General features: G+C 29.0%; 1 protein-coding gene and 1 long non-coding RNA gene across 3 annotated transcripts; both read right to left on the bottom strand.

Moving 5' to 3' along the window:
• Positions 1–1,205: 1,205 nt before the first annotated feature.
• On the bottom strand, positions 1,206–5,423 carry LOC112736333 (uncharacterized). 2 transcript variants are annotated; one of them, XM_025785731.3, is made up of 5 exons: positions 4,663–5,423; positions 2,871–2,907; positions 2,533–2,769; positions 2,376–2,423; positions 1,206–2,000 (listed from the first exon to the last, which is right to left on the bottom strand). In XM_025785731.3, the coding sequence occupies exons 1-5, from the start codon at positions 4,962–4,964 to the stop codon at positions 1,485–1,487; spliced, it is 1,140 nt and encodes a 379-aa protein (XP_025641516.1). In that variant the 5' UTR covers positions 4,965–5,423; the 3' UTR covers positions 1,206–1,484. The 2 variants fall into 2 exon arrangements, with proteins under 2 accessions (XP_025641516.1, XP_072067085.1); XM_072210984.1 differs by having other exon boundaries at positions 1,206–1,990; positions 4,663–5,252.
• Positions 5,424–13,337: 7,914 nt separating this feature from the next.
• On the bottom strand, positions 13,338–15,494 carry LOC140177801 (uncharacterized). The gene is made up of 2 exons (XR_011869274.1): positions 15,048–15,494; positions 13,338–13,635 (listed from the first exon to the last, which is right to left on the bottom strand). It is a non-coding gene; the product is annotated as an uncharacterized lncRNA (long non-coding RNA).
• Between the last annotated feature and the right edge of the window lie 248 nt (positions 15,495–15,742).

The following is a 15,742-nucleotide window of genomic DNA, read 5'->3' as shown; positions in this document are numbered from 1 at the left end:
AGCTATTCTACAACATACAGCTTTTGTATCATTGCGGAAATTCCACGTTTTAAATTCACTTCTTTTTCTTTTCACTCATAGCTCTCTTCAAGGACGCTCAAATTTTAAATTGTGGTCACATTTATGTAATAATTGTCATTGCAATTTCAAAAAAAATGCAAATATGCAATGTACCTTGCACTAGTAACACAAAAATATTAAAAGTATATCGAAAATCAGCTATCAAATTAATTATCTTGTGTAAATCAATTTGGATAGATCGAATAGTCAGGTCACTCATTCATTTAAATAAGTGTTGAAATTTTCGAATTCCGTTTTATGTATGCAATAACCCATTGGTTAACGACAAAACCCCTTAAACGGAGCTCAGATTTGCGATGAATTAGTTCTTGACTTGTCGAGTTAAGAGATACCGTGAGAAACAAAAGAAAGTTAGTTATCTTGTGTTTGTCTATAAATACATGTATTATCTCATTTATTTTATATTCTAACATATTTGATACGATTAATTGATTTAGTAGCTGATTTTTTGTCTGTAGGTAGAATGATCGATAGTAACTTTGCAATTTGCAATTACACTTGTAAACAATAATATAAAAGGTTTAATTATTCTGTTGGTCTCTATAGTTTCGTGAAATTTTCAATTAGGTCAATATACTTTTTTTCTTTTTAATTGGGTCCCTGCACCAAATTTTTTTTCAATTAAGTCCCTCTTAGTAGTAATTGGCTTAATTCTATAGGATAGAAAAAAAAATTGGTACATAGACCTAAATAAAAGGAAAAAAAAAGTGTAGAGGTCCAATTAAAAAAAAATTGGTACAAAGACTCGGTTAAAATAAAAAAAAAAGTTAGAGACCTAATTGAAAATTTTGCGAAACTATAAGAACCAACAGAGTAATTAAACCAATATAAAACAATGACTACAATTATCCCAGCAAACAGCTCTTGCAATTTCAAAGAGTGGCCACAAAATTTTCACCAATAAAGATTATAACTTTGAACAAAGAAATTGAGTTTAATCATTGTTTTAAATTTTTTGAAATTTGTACAAGAGCTTATTTTTACAAAGGAGGTGATTGTTGCTATAACAAATAATAAAGCCTTATTCTATAATTCAATTCATGTGAATTTTTACAAATCATAGGAGTGCCCACCTTTGATATTAAGTTCATTTTAATACTAAAAACAAGGTTAGAGTCACTTCATTTGAAAATAAGAATAATGAGAAGAAATAATATTAAGAAGAAGAAGAAGAAGAAGAAGAAGAACTAAGAATATCCAATACCAACATATCCAAATCTACATGAACATTGCAATGGAAGTATGAAACTGCAAGAGCAACATATTGCATTCTTCAAACCATAAGTTAAAACCCCCCTCTCAGTGTAAGTAATTGTGTCTGTATTCTTCTTTGTATTTTCCCCCCTCCCATGTTGCAAATTCAGTATCTCCAATGTAACATTGTGCTTCAAGAAGAGGTTGGTTTAGCCGGGGCGAACTCTGTCGAGCCAATCGATGCTCTTCCTCGGCCTCTCGAACTGGACATCGACGCTTCTCCTGGACTTATCTTGCAAGTCCATGATTCTAGACTTGTCGTACTCCACGCTCCTTCGCGACCTCTCCACCTGGTCGAAATGGACTCGCAACTTCTCCAATTTGTCTGCATTATTGATTTTGTACTCGTGGAATTTCAGCTTCTCGGTCCTATCGACACTCTTCCTCGGTTTGTCCCTCTGATCAGTGCTCTTCCTCGGAGTTTCAAAGGTATCAACACTTCCCCTGGATTGTTCAACTCTATCTACACTCCTCCTAAAACTTAGTCTTTGCGACGGCGCCTTTTCTACAGTAGATATGAATTTTCTGAGATGTCGAATGTATTCCGGGAAGAGTTCCAAATTACAGTGGTTTCCTCCTTTGAGCCATAGAGGTTCATATTTCTGTTGGCATAGCTCCCACAATTGCTTGCCATGAGAGCAATCGACGACCTCATCGGCAGTTCCCTGAAGAAAAGTACACACACAGCCAAATTCGACATTAGTACCCGTAAACATAACTACATAGAAAGCATGATCACTTGAATACAACTTAAAAATGTTTCAATCAGCTGCAAAGGCTGGTAGAAACAGAATCCTTTTTCTTGTGCCGAATACCAGTTCATGTCGTATCACGATTTTACATTACAAGATTTAGCAGGAAAATTTATCAACCAAGTAAAATAGTGCAGATTATTTGCATTAATTAGACTGCATTTGTCACTTTGATGCTAAGCCCGAGTTGACGATCCCAATCGAAGAAATTATGATAACATATGAAAGTTAATTATTGGACGAAAAAATGACGAAGTGAAAAGTTAAACCTGCCAATAGATTACTTACATGAATTACTAGCACCGGACACTTGACCAATGGAATTTTATCGATGTTCTGCACAACGGCACGACAATAACAGGAGTTAGTTCAGGGATAGAATGCTGCATGTATGTAATCCTCAAATCAAATGACATTAAGCACATCGGACAATGAAGAATCTAACCTTATAAATGTCGAACCAGTATGTCCGCTTCACAGGATACATGACTCTCAACCCAGATAGTATAGGGCTGTGGAGAACAACAGCCCTCAGTCGGGGTAAACGAGCCGCGAGATCCAAAGTAGGGCCGCTGCCAACAGATTGACCATAAAGGATTATGTCTTCTTGCTTTGTCCCGTAGTTCTCTTCCAGATACTTATATGCAGCTTCAATGTCGGCGTACGTATTATGCTCACTTGGCTGCAAGAGAGCATCAAAGATAAACAAATTTTTCGGCATTCGTTTGCCTGCAATGATTAAGAGTACTAAATAAACAAGAAATAAGTGTATATACCCATTACCTTCCCCGATGATTGTCCATAGCCTGAATAATCGTATCTGCATACGTCGAAAAAAGATACTTCAAAATCAATAACCTCTGACTTACAAATGTTCCATTTTACATATCATTTCTTTGACAACAACACAACAATATCATGACAGCAGGGCAAGAAGTAACAGGAACAAAATCCCTAAATTAGGGAGCAAAAGATCAATATGACATATTTTCATTTGAGATCTAACTACAATCATTCGGATGTAGGTCATTAGTATATCAAATCAACTGCAACACAAGTTCCTGTCATTTTTAGTCCAAAAATACTCCATGAGAGTTTACAATTTCATTGTTTATCAGGCAATCTTAGAGCTGAAGAACAAAGTTTTGGTCAATCCATGGTCCAAAATAGTTAACCAGACGTCGCATCGTCACTTGTCAACGACAACTTCCCAAATTTATATTCTTTTTTCTTTAACTACACATGCTTTAACCTTCTACATTTTTATATGCTTGACTCATGACCTCTAAAAGTAGTGTTTCACCAAAAAGCTAGCTAAATTCAAAGTTCTTTTTCTTCCACAATCAAAATTTCAACTTGGTTGACGATGAACAGATACGGACGATACATTAAGTACCGATGAAAGTTATGAAGTACCATGTTCACACCTTCACATCATAACTTTGAATCGTGCAAGACTCAATTACAAAACATGGATCAAGCTTCACAAGTAAGGGATTAGTGTACTATTGATACAGGAATTATACACAGGAACTGGAAATCATTGCTTGCAACATGAAAACTCTTGCCAGATAAGCCGGAACTCATGACCTAACAAACTGGACCCATCATTGAATAATCAAACCCCCCACAAAGCCATTGAATTCTTTATTGCAAAACAAATCCATCAACATCAAAAGCACAACAAAACAAATCCAAGCCAATTCATTCCCCTCAAATGAATGGTCATAATCCAATCAAATGCCAAAACAAACACATGCCACCGAAATTCAGCCAAAAATCCAACCACAGAAAAACACATCCAGTCTCAATTGATCCACAAAATTCCAAAAGGGAGACAACCATGCAACACAAATCCTCATAAAGAAAAAGTTACAAAGAATAAACTAGAACATTAAAAAGATCATTTTTATACTAAAATTCAAATCAAGAGTAAGATTGGTCCCCATCCAATGGAAAAACATAACTCCGAACGTAATTCCAGATACCCCATTACTTAGAAAAACTAATAAAACAAACCCAATTGCCCAAATCATATAAATAAATAAAAATTCAATTTTTATAATATAAAATTAGAATTAAGAGTAATATTGTCCCCAATACTAGCTGAAAACATGACTCCGAATTCAAAGAACTTAATAAAACCCAAACCATATAAATTAAAAGAAAACTCTTTTTTTAAGAAAATAATAAAATTAAAAGTAAGAGTAAGATTCAACCCAATTATCCAAATCACAAAAAAAAAAAAAAAAAAAATTAAATCTTTTGAAGCTGAAAACAGTGAGAAAAGGTGAAGCATGCTTAATGAATTCAACCCAGATACCCCTCATTGCTTAACAAAGCATAAAAATCAGTACCCAAATCACATAAACAAATTGAAAAAACAAAACAAAAATAAAAAACCTGAGGGGAAAAAAGTTGTTAACTTAACAGTAAGATTGAACCCAATAAAAGGTGAAAGCATGAGTCCAAACTCAGATGAAGACATTTCAGATACCCCATTACTTAGAAAAGCTTAAAAAACAAAGCCAATTACCGAAATCATAATCTGAGAGAGAAAAGGTGGGAACTTTACCCCATGAGGTTAACGCGCAAATGGATACTGAGCTCGATGAAGAGTTCATACATCTGTCCAATATCAGCGGCATTACCATGAGAGTAGAGAAGAGTGGACTTCGCCATTGGGTGTCTCACGTACATGGCTACGATCTCTGTTCCTCTTCGGTTGGGGAATTTGAGAACCTCAACGTTCTCGCGGTGTGGAAATGGGTCCAAGAGTAAGAGACCTGTGGCTTCTTCTTTTATGAGCTTGTATGATGGTGGGTTTGGTGGGAAAAAAGCGAGCTTTGCTGCCATGGATGAAGTTACTCCACCCATCTTCGAAGATCTTGTTGTTAAGAGAGAGAGAGAGAGAGAGAGAGAGAGAGAGAGAGAGAGAGTTCACATAACTGGTTGTGGTGTTTTGTTTTTTCTTCTGTGTTTGGTTTCAACTTTTTTTTTTTTTTTTTGGTGTTATGGGGATGGATGATGATTATGTTGGTTTTGTGCTGTGTGTGAGAGAGCTATGTCATTGTGAAATGTGAGAGAGAGAGAGAGAGAGAGAGAGAGAGAGAGAGAGTTTTTAATTTTTTGTTATTTTTGGTTTGGGATAATTAGAGGATTTATGGTAAAAAAAAAAAATAGGTGATTATATTTATAAAAACTATTTTTATATTAATATAATAGTTATAAATATTGACATATTTATGTAAATATTTCAATTAAATATATCTAATTATTTAATCATTTTTAATTATTATTTCATAAAAAAATTAGAAATTAATACACAAAAAGAATAATTAGTTAGTATTAGTCCAAATATAAGTTGGGGGGGGGAGGAAAAAAATGTTGAGAACTTGAAATTTTTTATTTTATATGAATTTTTTTTAATAAGTACTTAACCAATAGCTAACCCTTTATTAGTTTGTTTTTAGGGTTTGTGGTATTGAGATAATCTAAAGTGTTTTTATTGTTAAATTAATAATATATACATACAAAAAATAGATATTATATAAAAGTATATAGTTAATTTTATTAAAAAATTTGATTATGTTATTGTAAAATTTTATTATTTTAAATTTATTATTTTATTAATTAACTATTTTATAAAAAATATATAGAATAACATATTGTACAAAAAATATAATACTTAATTTAATGGATTATACTTTTTTTTTATTTTTATCACCTTAAGAAGTAATTGAATAAGTTATTGATTAATTGAATTCACCTTATAATAATAAAAAGATATAATAATAAAATTTAAATAACTACTCCAAAAAAAGTCATTTTTAATTTGTTCACTTACTTATTTAGTATTTTTGGAAAAATGTTTTGACTTTTATATTAACTTCATTAAAGAATTTATTATTGGTCAATAAATTATTATACGTATAAGATAAGTTTCGAACCTTCGATATTTATTTAACTCAATGAATGAGCTGATCACTCAACTAATTCAAATTAATTTTTTTCATAAATTTTTTTTAACATATCACGTAAAAAGTTTATATGTGGAGTAACATTATAAAAGATCGAAGTAAAATAGTAATTTTCCTATATATATATATATTACTTTTTGTGAATATTTTATCCTCAAAGCAAGTTTACAAGGACATCCCTCTTATTTTTCGGGAGCTATAACAAGTGGATTCACCTGTGAGATATTGTCTCTAACTTTGTTCACATCTCATGTATTATTGATTTAGATACAATCATTGTAAGTCTACAATCCCCCCTCTAATTAATAATATAATGTAATTAAGATAAGTTTATAACATAGTAAATAAAAAGTAATTAAAAATATTGACTGATTATTAATTAAAAAATAATTTAAACTTTTTTTTTTCTGACCAAGATTAGAAAACATCTTAGTAATCTCTTTTAAGAACAAGTAAAGCCTCCCCTTCTCATCATCATATCATATTTATTATCGAAAAATGTTTCTCAGACCAAAGTGATTTTGACAGAATTCTGTTGACATATATATTGATGGGATATTAATATAGCTGACACATTATATTTTTTAATATATGATTTTGACATATCATATTTTTTTATTTTATTAAAATATTTTAGTAGAAATTTATATATTATCATTTATTTATTGTACAATTTTATGTGTCTACTTTCTTACTTTTAAACTTTTTATTTTATTCATATAATTCTAAATTTCTTTTAGGAAATGAATCCCAATTTCTTTAAATAATTTTGACTTTAGTTTATACCATTTTTATTTATGAGTATTTCCTTTCATGTATATATACCATAACAAGTTTTGTTTCATGCATTAAATATTACTTATTTTTATTTTTCGGCTCTCTAGTCTCTGCCACGTGTTCTGGTTCTTCTTCAGTCATCAACCATAGTTGTGGTCCATTTTTCTTCTTTCTAAGTTCTAACCCAATACATCTCAATTGTTTTTTATTTCATTCACTTCCTTCCTTTTTGGTTATTTAATTTATGGTAATTGCAAAATTAGATCTCTTTTTTCCCTTTTAAAATAAAAGAAAAATAGGCCTAGTCCCTTCCATTATAGCTATTGTTTGTTAAAAACTTAAAATCAAATCAAAGAAGGATATATATGTAGATAAGTTTTCTTAAAATATTTTGTATACTTTAAAAATAAATTATTAAATCAATTATTATATATTTTAATAAAATAAATAATTATCACAATAATTAAATCTATTATAATAAAATAATCAAATTTTTTTATAATAATATAATAATTTTTTATACAGTAGTAGCTAGTATTAACTTATGTAACTTACTTTTCATGTATAGGTAAAATGGTTTTTTTTTCAATAGCATACATTTTTTTTTATCAAAGATAGGGAGACTCAAACCCGCAACCTTTTAGGTGAGTATAGAGAAAGACTATATCATTTGAGCTATAACTCATTGGCTTTCAACAACATACATAACAAAATAGAAATAAATAAATGAAACCAAATTTCATATATAAAAAAGATATTATTTTATTTAATTAGATTATCCTTTATTCACCCCCCATCAAGTTGCTTGAATGGGAAGCAAAATATATCTAAGTTTTGGGGACACTTTTTTTTTTTTTTTTTTGGGAAAAGAAAAAGGGGGTAAATATAGTTATTCCTCAAGATGGATTAGTCTAATTGATAATAAATTAATAATATATATAGAATGAATACTACAAAATCACCCTTCATTCAAATCCTTTTAATAACCCCTTTAATTTTATTTGCTGTATAGACAGGGAAGAACATTACTACAATTATAATGATCTTGTTGGTTGGGTAGATGATCTTCTTAATAAATATCATTAATAATCTTTTAAAGTTTTTTTCTTTTTTACATAAGAAATAATGCATTCAATAACCCTACAATTAACAACCTTATATATCCCAAGGAAACCTATTTTTCCCCCTTACATGAAAATAGCTAGTATTATATATTAAATCTCAATAACTTTACTTTTCAACAAATTATGTGAATATTAACCTAATTTGTCAAAAAGAACATAAAATCAATTATGCACATAATGCTAACAATATTATTGTTATACAAACAATTGGAACAAATAACTATACAAGGCAATTATATAAAAAAAAGGTGTATGTTTATGCCTTCAATAATTATTTTTTTTATTCTAAAAAAAAAACTACTACATAATTATCTATGATTGTCAAAGCAAATAATGTTAGAGAAATAAAAAAAATAGTCCAAATTTATTTTAGGTTTAATTATTCTGTTGGTCCTTATAATTTTGTAAATTTTTTAAGTAGGTCCCTACATTTTTTTTTCTTTTTAATTGGGTCCCTATACCAATTTTTTTTCCAGTTAAGTCCCTCTTGATAGTAATTGGTTTAATTATATAGGAACCCAACTAAAAAAAATTAGTACAGAAACCCAGATAAAAGGAAAAAAAAGTATAGAGATCCAATTAAAAAAATGGTGCAAGAACTCAATTAAAAAATATATATATATTTAAGAATCTAATTAAAAATTTTACAAAATTATAGAGACCAACAAAATAATTAAACCTTTATTTTATTTATTATTTATTAATCATAGGGATAATTAATAAATATTATATAAGACAAATTTAAACTGTTTTTTTTTTATCTTCTAAATATTATTGATCATTTACATAACATTATTGCAATATTAATTAATGCTTTAATTTGTGTCATATACAAAGGAGGTGGATAAGAATACAAAATAAATAGGGAAGATATGTTTAGAAGGGTTGTGGAGAGTAATAATAATTAATTTTATTTGAGTGGAGACCAGAGGAGCAATTGAAAATGAGTAGAGGGAGGGAGGGGTTTGAGTAAAAAACACACAAAAACATAGGAAAGTGGAGAGAGTTTGAATTAGTAAAATGATTTGTTGGATCAAAAACAGGTTGTCCCATGTTGTTGTTGTTGTTGTTGTCAAAACCTATGTCCATGCATGCATGCTTCTCTCATTACCATCACCCATGATTTCATTCCTAAGGAACCACAATCTCCCTTTCGGCCCTTTATTATCTCTATTTCTTCACAATTATGGGACCTCACCTTGACATGCCTCTACCAATGTCCTCCTCTTCTTATTAAGCTTTTAATTTGTGGATAAGAGAGTTTGATTTATGGATTTGAAATTCATCAATAAATTATTATATATAAAAGATAAAAATTAAATTTTTATTTTATTTAATTTAATGATTGAATTAATCTATCACTCCATTAATTTAAGTTAGTTATAGGTAGCGTTTGGTGGATAGACAGAGACAGAAAAACTGAGACTAAGAGACAGAAATTGAAATAAATCTCAGTATTTTGTTTGGTGTAAAGTGAAAGACAGAAATTGAAATAGGAATGAAACTCTAATTTAATTTGTACAAAAGGTAAAATTAAAATTAATTAATTGAAATGAGGATATTTTAAGTATAAAATGTTATTAAAGTTTTAATTTCCATTTCTAAAAATTTTAGTCTCCTGTGTCCCTATTTTTTGGAGGTACTGAAATACTAAAATTTTAGGGACAGAAACAGAAATTTTAGTATCAGTCTTTGAACCAACAAACATGATACTAAGTTTCAGTCTATCAGTCTCTGTCTCAGTACCTCAAAACAAACGCTACCTAAGAAATATGCGTAAACTAAAATCTGACAAATATAGATCCCGTTTGGATGGGTTGATAAGTTACTTTTTTTTTTTTTTACTTTTAACTTATGAAAATGTATAGTATTAATGTCTGGTACAATTTTTAAAATCAAATTGCAGTTTTTTAAAAAGCTATTTTAGTGTTTATGAAGAAATTAAAAAAATGACTTCTCTCAAATAAAAAGCTTTTTATCATCTTTCTCTTAAAATAAGTACTTTTAGAACTAAAAACCCAAATACAAAATAACTTATTTATAAGTTACTTTTAATATAAACATTTATTATTATTATTATTATTATTATTTACCGAAAATATGAAGACTCAAACTTACAACCTCTTAATTGAGTATGAAAAGACTATACCATTTGAGCTATTGCTTCTTGGCTAATATAAACATTTATTGTTTAAGTTATTTTTTTAAAAGTAATTTAATTAAGTTATTTATCTAAATTGGACATATAATATAAGTAGTTTATTGAATTTAAAGTGTATTTTTTGGGAGAAGAAACATGACAACGAGATTTAAATTATGCTTATTAAATGTCAAGACAATTTTGAATTAGTTCTTTATTTTCAATGTAGAGAGATAATATAAAATATATATTTTAGAATTATTTTTAAACTAATTTTTATATTTTTAGAAAATAATACTGCTATGGTGAGGAGTGAAGTGAGATGAAAAATAAAAATGGTTTTTTTTATAATAAAAAATATTTAAAAAATAAAAAATATGGTGTGCAATATATATTCTCCTTAAAAACTTGTTATAATTTTTTACTTTTCTTCCAATTTTTTTTTTAATTGCTAAAAAAAAGATACAGTATCAAATTAAAACCGGACACAATTAGGTCAATAATTTAAGAGTGTCCTTCTAGGGTATTAATGTGTTATTAGGGAAGACGATATAATCATTTAGAAATCTTATTTTATTATTATTATTTAATGAAATTGTGATTCTTATTCACTTTTCCTCGTCTACCTTTATTATTGTCATTAAAATTTACTTGTGTAGATAACTTTATTGGCTTAATGGCTTTCTCTGGTCTTAGTTGACCCTTTTTTTTTTCTTTTTCTTTTCTTTAGTAAAATCAAATATAAATTTATGAATTGCAGTAGTAACAACATTTGAGAGATAATAAAATATTAGTTCAAAGTAATATAAAGTAATTTTGTTTTATATTAACTTTTTATTTTATAATTTTTAATTATTATTAAAATAAATAATAAATATATAATTATTAATGTGATATATATAAAATTATATATATTAAATAAAATAAAATAATTTTAAATTATTATCTCTCTAGTATTAGTGCCGTAAAAGTATACAATTGTATTTTTAATTTTATGCCAACTCTTATTGCTTCGATTCAAATTAATTATTTTATCCATGTTACTTTGATTGAATATAAATATTATTGTATCTAGATAGAGTAATATTTTAATATGACACAAGATCATGTTTATAACAAAATAGAGGGGGATGTTTACTGTGTATACCTGTATATTCCAATTCCAATGGCATGTTGCTTCCCCATTAATTCATTCATCCCCATCATAGGAACTTTCTCCCTTTGTTATTTTAATTAATTAATTAATTAATTAAATTACATTAGGAAGAAGAATCTTTGTAGGGGAATTTTTGAACAATGGACCTCGATTAGGGTAATGAAGGCCCATCAACGGCTCCAATTGAAAACCCTAACAATCCCAAGACACAAGAGTGTGGAAATGTGGGGCCCATTTTGTTAGAAGCAATTTCCGTCGTATTAATATTTAATTTGGTCTCCAAAATTTAAAATTAGATTTAATTTTTAAAATTTTAATAAACTTAAATTAAATTCTAAAATTTATAATCATAACTCATATTAATCATTGAATTATCTGTTAACAATGTATTAATTTGATGTATTAATTTATTGTGATTTGAATTTCTCACTCAAATTCTATGTAATCAAAATTTATTAGAGTTTCAAAATTTTGATTGTTGCTTTGATTGTTGCTTCAGAGTTTCAGAGTTGCAAAATCTTTAAATTGAATTTATTATTATCGTTTTCACAAGGATGTATGTTGTGGAGCCAATCAAACTTTTACGAGGTCTAGTAGATCTTAATCACATAAAATTTAGTTGAAGAGTCCAAATCTTAATAAGTTAATATACAAAATTAACACGTTATTTACGAAAATTAGCTCAAAAACTAACGTAAGTTATTATTGTAAATTTTGGAGGCCGAATTGAGTCAATTGTAATTTTAAGAGTCAATTTGAGTTCGACTTCGAAATTTGAATCAAATTTAAGTATTTATTCAATATCTACCTATTAAATTGTGCCATGTGTCACCTATGTAGCTTTGTAGGGAGAAACAACCAATAAGCAAGGTATTAGCATACTAATTATTATTAATTTAATTAAATAAATAATTAAATTGAAGACTTGAAGTTTCTTATGCTACTACAAAATGCCAACATAGAGAATAAAATAGTGTACAATGATTTGAAATTATGGCTTTACCTACACGTTTTAAACTTTTAGACATACATATATAATTTGGGGTTTTATATATCTGTAATATATGTATAAATAAAAGGTATTTGATGAATTAAAGATCACACAATCATGGTGGTTGATTTCACAACTTATTACTTTATGTCTTATGAGTTTCTTGTATGAATTTAGGTTAGGTTGACTCATAGTCAACCCCTACTCCTTACATTTAGGATAACTTTAATTGGATATAAAAATAAGAAGAATATGAAGCAATTTTATGCATATCATTTTATAAATAAAAATTGTTTATACAAAAGTATCTAACTTTTATTCCAATTTAAACATATTTTAAAAATAATTTCTAAATTTACTAATTAATATCTATGTCAAGTAAAATATACAATTGATTCTCCTTTAAAAGTATGTTCAATTGAAGATAATTGTGAACTTTTATTCCAATTAAAACATATTTTAAAAATAATTTCTAACTTTTTTTATAATTCTTAATTAGTCATTGTATGTTTATATATATTTATATTAATTATATTTTTAATTAAATAATTCACTACTAGAATAATTAAATTTATAATAGACCAATAATTAAATTTATTCATAGTAATATAATTTTTATAAAACATTAAATATGTCTTTTTTATACGTAATAACTAGGGGTGAGCACGGGTCGGTTTGGTTTGGATTTATGATAAAATTAGAATTGAACCGATCAAAATTTAATTGGTTCAGTTTAGTTCGGATTTGTGTTTTTTTATACATGAACCTGAACCAAACCAAACCGATTAAGAACGGATTGGTTCGGTTCGGATAATTGGGTACCCGATGACTTTAAAATTTATAGAAAAAACCAAATTTTTATCTTAAAAATTCAATAAGTACAATAAACATATAACATCAATAGAAATAATCCAAACAAGGTTGTCAAACTCGCGAGTCTAGGTAAACTCGTGGAGCTGACCTAGACTCGACTCGTAAACTCGACTCGTAGACTCGTACGAGTTTACCTGTTATAAATTTTTTATAAAAAATATATATATCATGTATAATATATATATTTACTCAAATATAGGCACTCAAACTTAACAATTTTAACATAATAAATTAACATAATACTACAATTATAACAAGTACTCTAGATCACACATTCAAATCCTTCACAAATCACAAATATGCATCTAGTTCAACATAAAACACACAATCACACAATCAAAACTTCATATAACACAACCAAAAAACAAAAAAAAAAAATAACAAAGCAACAATTAAATGTTCTAATAAAATAAAAGACTAAAACTGAAATCCTCCAACATCTTCATCTTCCATGGCATCAACATCATCACCTTCACCATCTTCATCAGACATTTTGTATTTTTGTCCCTAAATCAACATTCAGATTCAGTTGCAAAGTTATCAAAGTTGATAAAATGAATAAATGATAAATAACAAATTCATATTTCAGGATTCAATTGCCAAGTTATCCACTAGTCCACTATCAAAGTTGATAAATTTATAACCAACACAGCTATTAAAAACAAACTAAACCACAAATTAAATATAATACAATTGATGTTAGCTGAAACTATCTCATTTCTTTTAAGTATTGTAATATAATACAATTCATGTTAGCTTCCTTCCAATCATTAACTATCTACCAACAATTGATGCTTATATGGATTAGCATCTGCATCTATGTGAGGCATGTGCATTGACAACTTGCAATACAAGCATAGCTTAGCATATCAATTCACAAGAAAAAAGAAAAGAGAAACTTCAAAAATAAATAAATTCCATAACAGAAGGAACAAAGTCATATAAAACTTGGTATATTTTTAAGGTAGAAACTTATAAACAGTTATTTTTATGTGAAATTAATAATTGAGAATCAGTAAATAAAAATTTAGTTAAACTTGTCAAATTATCTAACAATTCTTAGTTATGAATTTTATATGAAAATAAATGCACGTGAGCCTTCATATTTTAGTATGCTTTTGTAAAACTGATTCTACGTAGAATCAGTTATATGAGTTACACAAACATGCTTTGATTGGGAATGAGTAATGACAAGTAAAAAGATTGAGCAACTGTACTTAAAGCAAACTGGCATCTAAACTCTAAACACGAATCTATGCATCCTCCAAATAAAGTTCTTCTTTCCACCTCATTTTCCATAAAAGCAAAGCAAATTCAGCAACTAGAAGCATGATGAGTGCAATGATAAGGAATATGAGACAAACATTATCTAAGAACTCAACCAATTGGATTTGGAAGGACCATTGTGCAAGCACAGTCAAATTTGCACACCCCAACAAGGTTAAGAGCTAATAAACAAGTTAAAATATTGAAAAGCTCAAAGCTTTCAAAATCATGAGCCAACTTTACAACATGGACATCGAAAAACAAGTAACAAAATACAAATTACAAGAAGCAGCTATTAAAAACAAACTAAATTAACCCTAACATTTCAGAGTTTCAGTATTTCAGTTTCAGATATTCAAATTCTTCAACAAAAAATAACTAATTAAATAACTAACAGTCTAAGTATCTAACACTAATTAAACTATTAAAGCATCAGTTTAATTTTTGATACATTATTAACTTATTAAAGCATGTTTAATTTTTTTTCCATCAAATTTCAATAACCAATTTCATTATTCATCACACCATATGACCAGAATTTAAACTAAAAAATTAAACTATTAATATCAGAAGTCAGAACCAAAATGGCAAAACCGATGAAAGCTCAGGCAGAACCGAAATTATTGATATTTAAATTTGCGGAACAAAATTACCTTGGAGAAGGAAGCTCAGATAGAACCAAAGAAGAAGAGAGGCAGCTCAGGCAACCTTCAGCTCAGGCAGAACAGAGGGCGAGGAACACAAACCAAAGGTGAGGAACGAGGGGAAGAACAGAAGTGCCGTGAAGCGTTGAGGAACCTTCAGCGTCGTCGTCAGCCTTCAGCTTCACCAACGAAGTGAGGACTGAGAAGTGGACATGAACGACGATGGCAGTGCTGCACCACGAGGAAGAAGATGGCGTGGGATCCGTCCAGCCTCCGACGTGGTGGCGCAGACAATGGTGGATGGCGGCACGATGGGCTTGGAGAAGAGAGTGAGGGCTTGGAGTCTTGGAGAAGATAGTGTTTCTCTGTTCTGTGTGTTAGTGTGGTTTGGTCGTTTGGGATTAGGGTTTCCTTACATGAACGAAGCCCTTTCCCATTTTTTTGGCCCAAAACGACGTCGTTTTGGCGAAAATGGGCTCCTAAATCAAACTCGCTGACTCGCCCTCAAACTCGCGAGTTTGATCGATTCTGTCCGAGTCTAGCCGAGTCTACCCGAGTCTACCCAGAAACGAGTTTGTGTCCGAGTTAACTCGATTCTACTACCTAAACTCGTAAACTCGTACGAGTTTACGAGTTAACTCGCGAGTTTGACAACCATGAATCCAAACATCTTAAACACCAAATACATTAAAAAATAAAATCAT

This window comes from Arachis hypogaea, chromosome 13 (genome assembly GCF_003086295.3).
Source record: "Arachis hypogaea cultivar Tifrunner chromosome 13, arahy.Tifrunner.gnm2.J5K5, whole genome shotgun sequence".
Lineage (NCBI taxonomy): Eukaryota > Viridiplantae > Streptophyta > Magnoliopsida > Fabales > Fabaceae > Arachis > Arachis hypogaea.
The sequence above is the reverse complement of the archived record's forward strand: the minus strand, read 5'-3'. Positions and strand labels throughout refer to the sequence as shown.

What these genes read in the sequence shown, in the direction of transcription:
- LOC112736333 (XM_025785731.3), bottom strand. Translation starts at nt 4,964, where the DNA reads ATGGGTGGAGTAACTTCATCCATGGCAGCAAAGCTCGCTTTTTTCCCA. An exon ending in TTGCGCGTTAACCTCATGGG is followed by an intron (nt 2,908 to 4,662) that starts GTAAAGTTCCCA and finishes CGACGTATGCAG; the next exon opens with ATACGATTATTCAGGCTATG. An exon ending in ACTGGTTCGACATTTATAAG is followed by an intron (nt 2,424 to 2,532) that starts GTTAGATTCTTC and finishes GCCGTTGTGCAG; the next exon opens with AACATCGATAAAATTCCATT.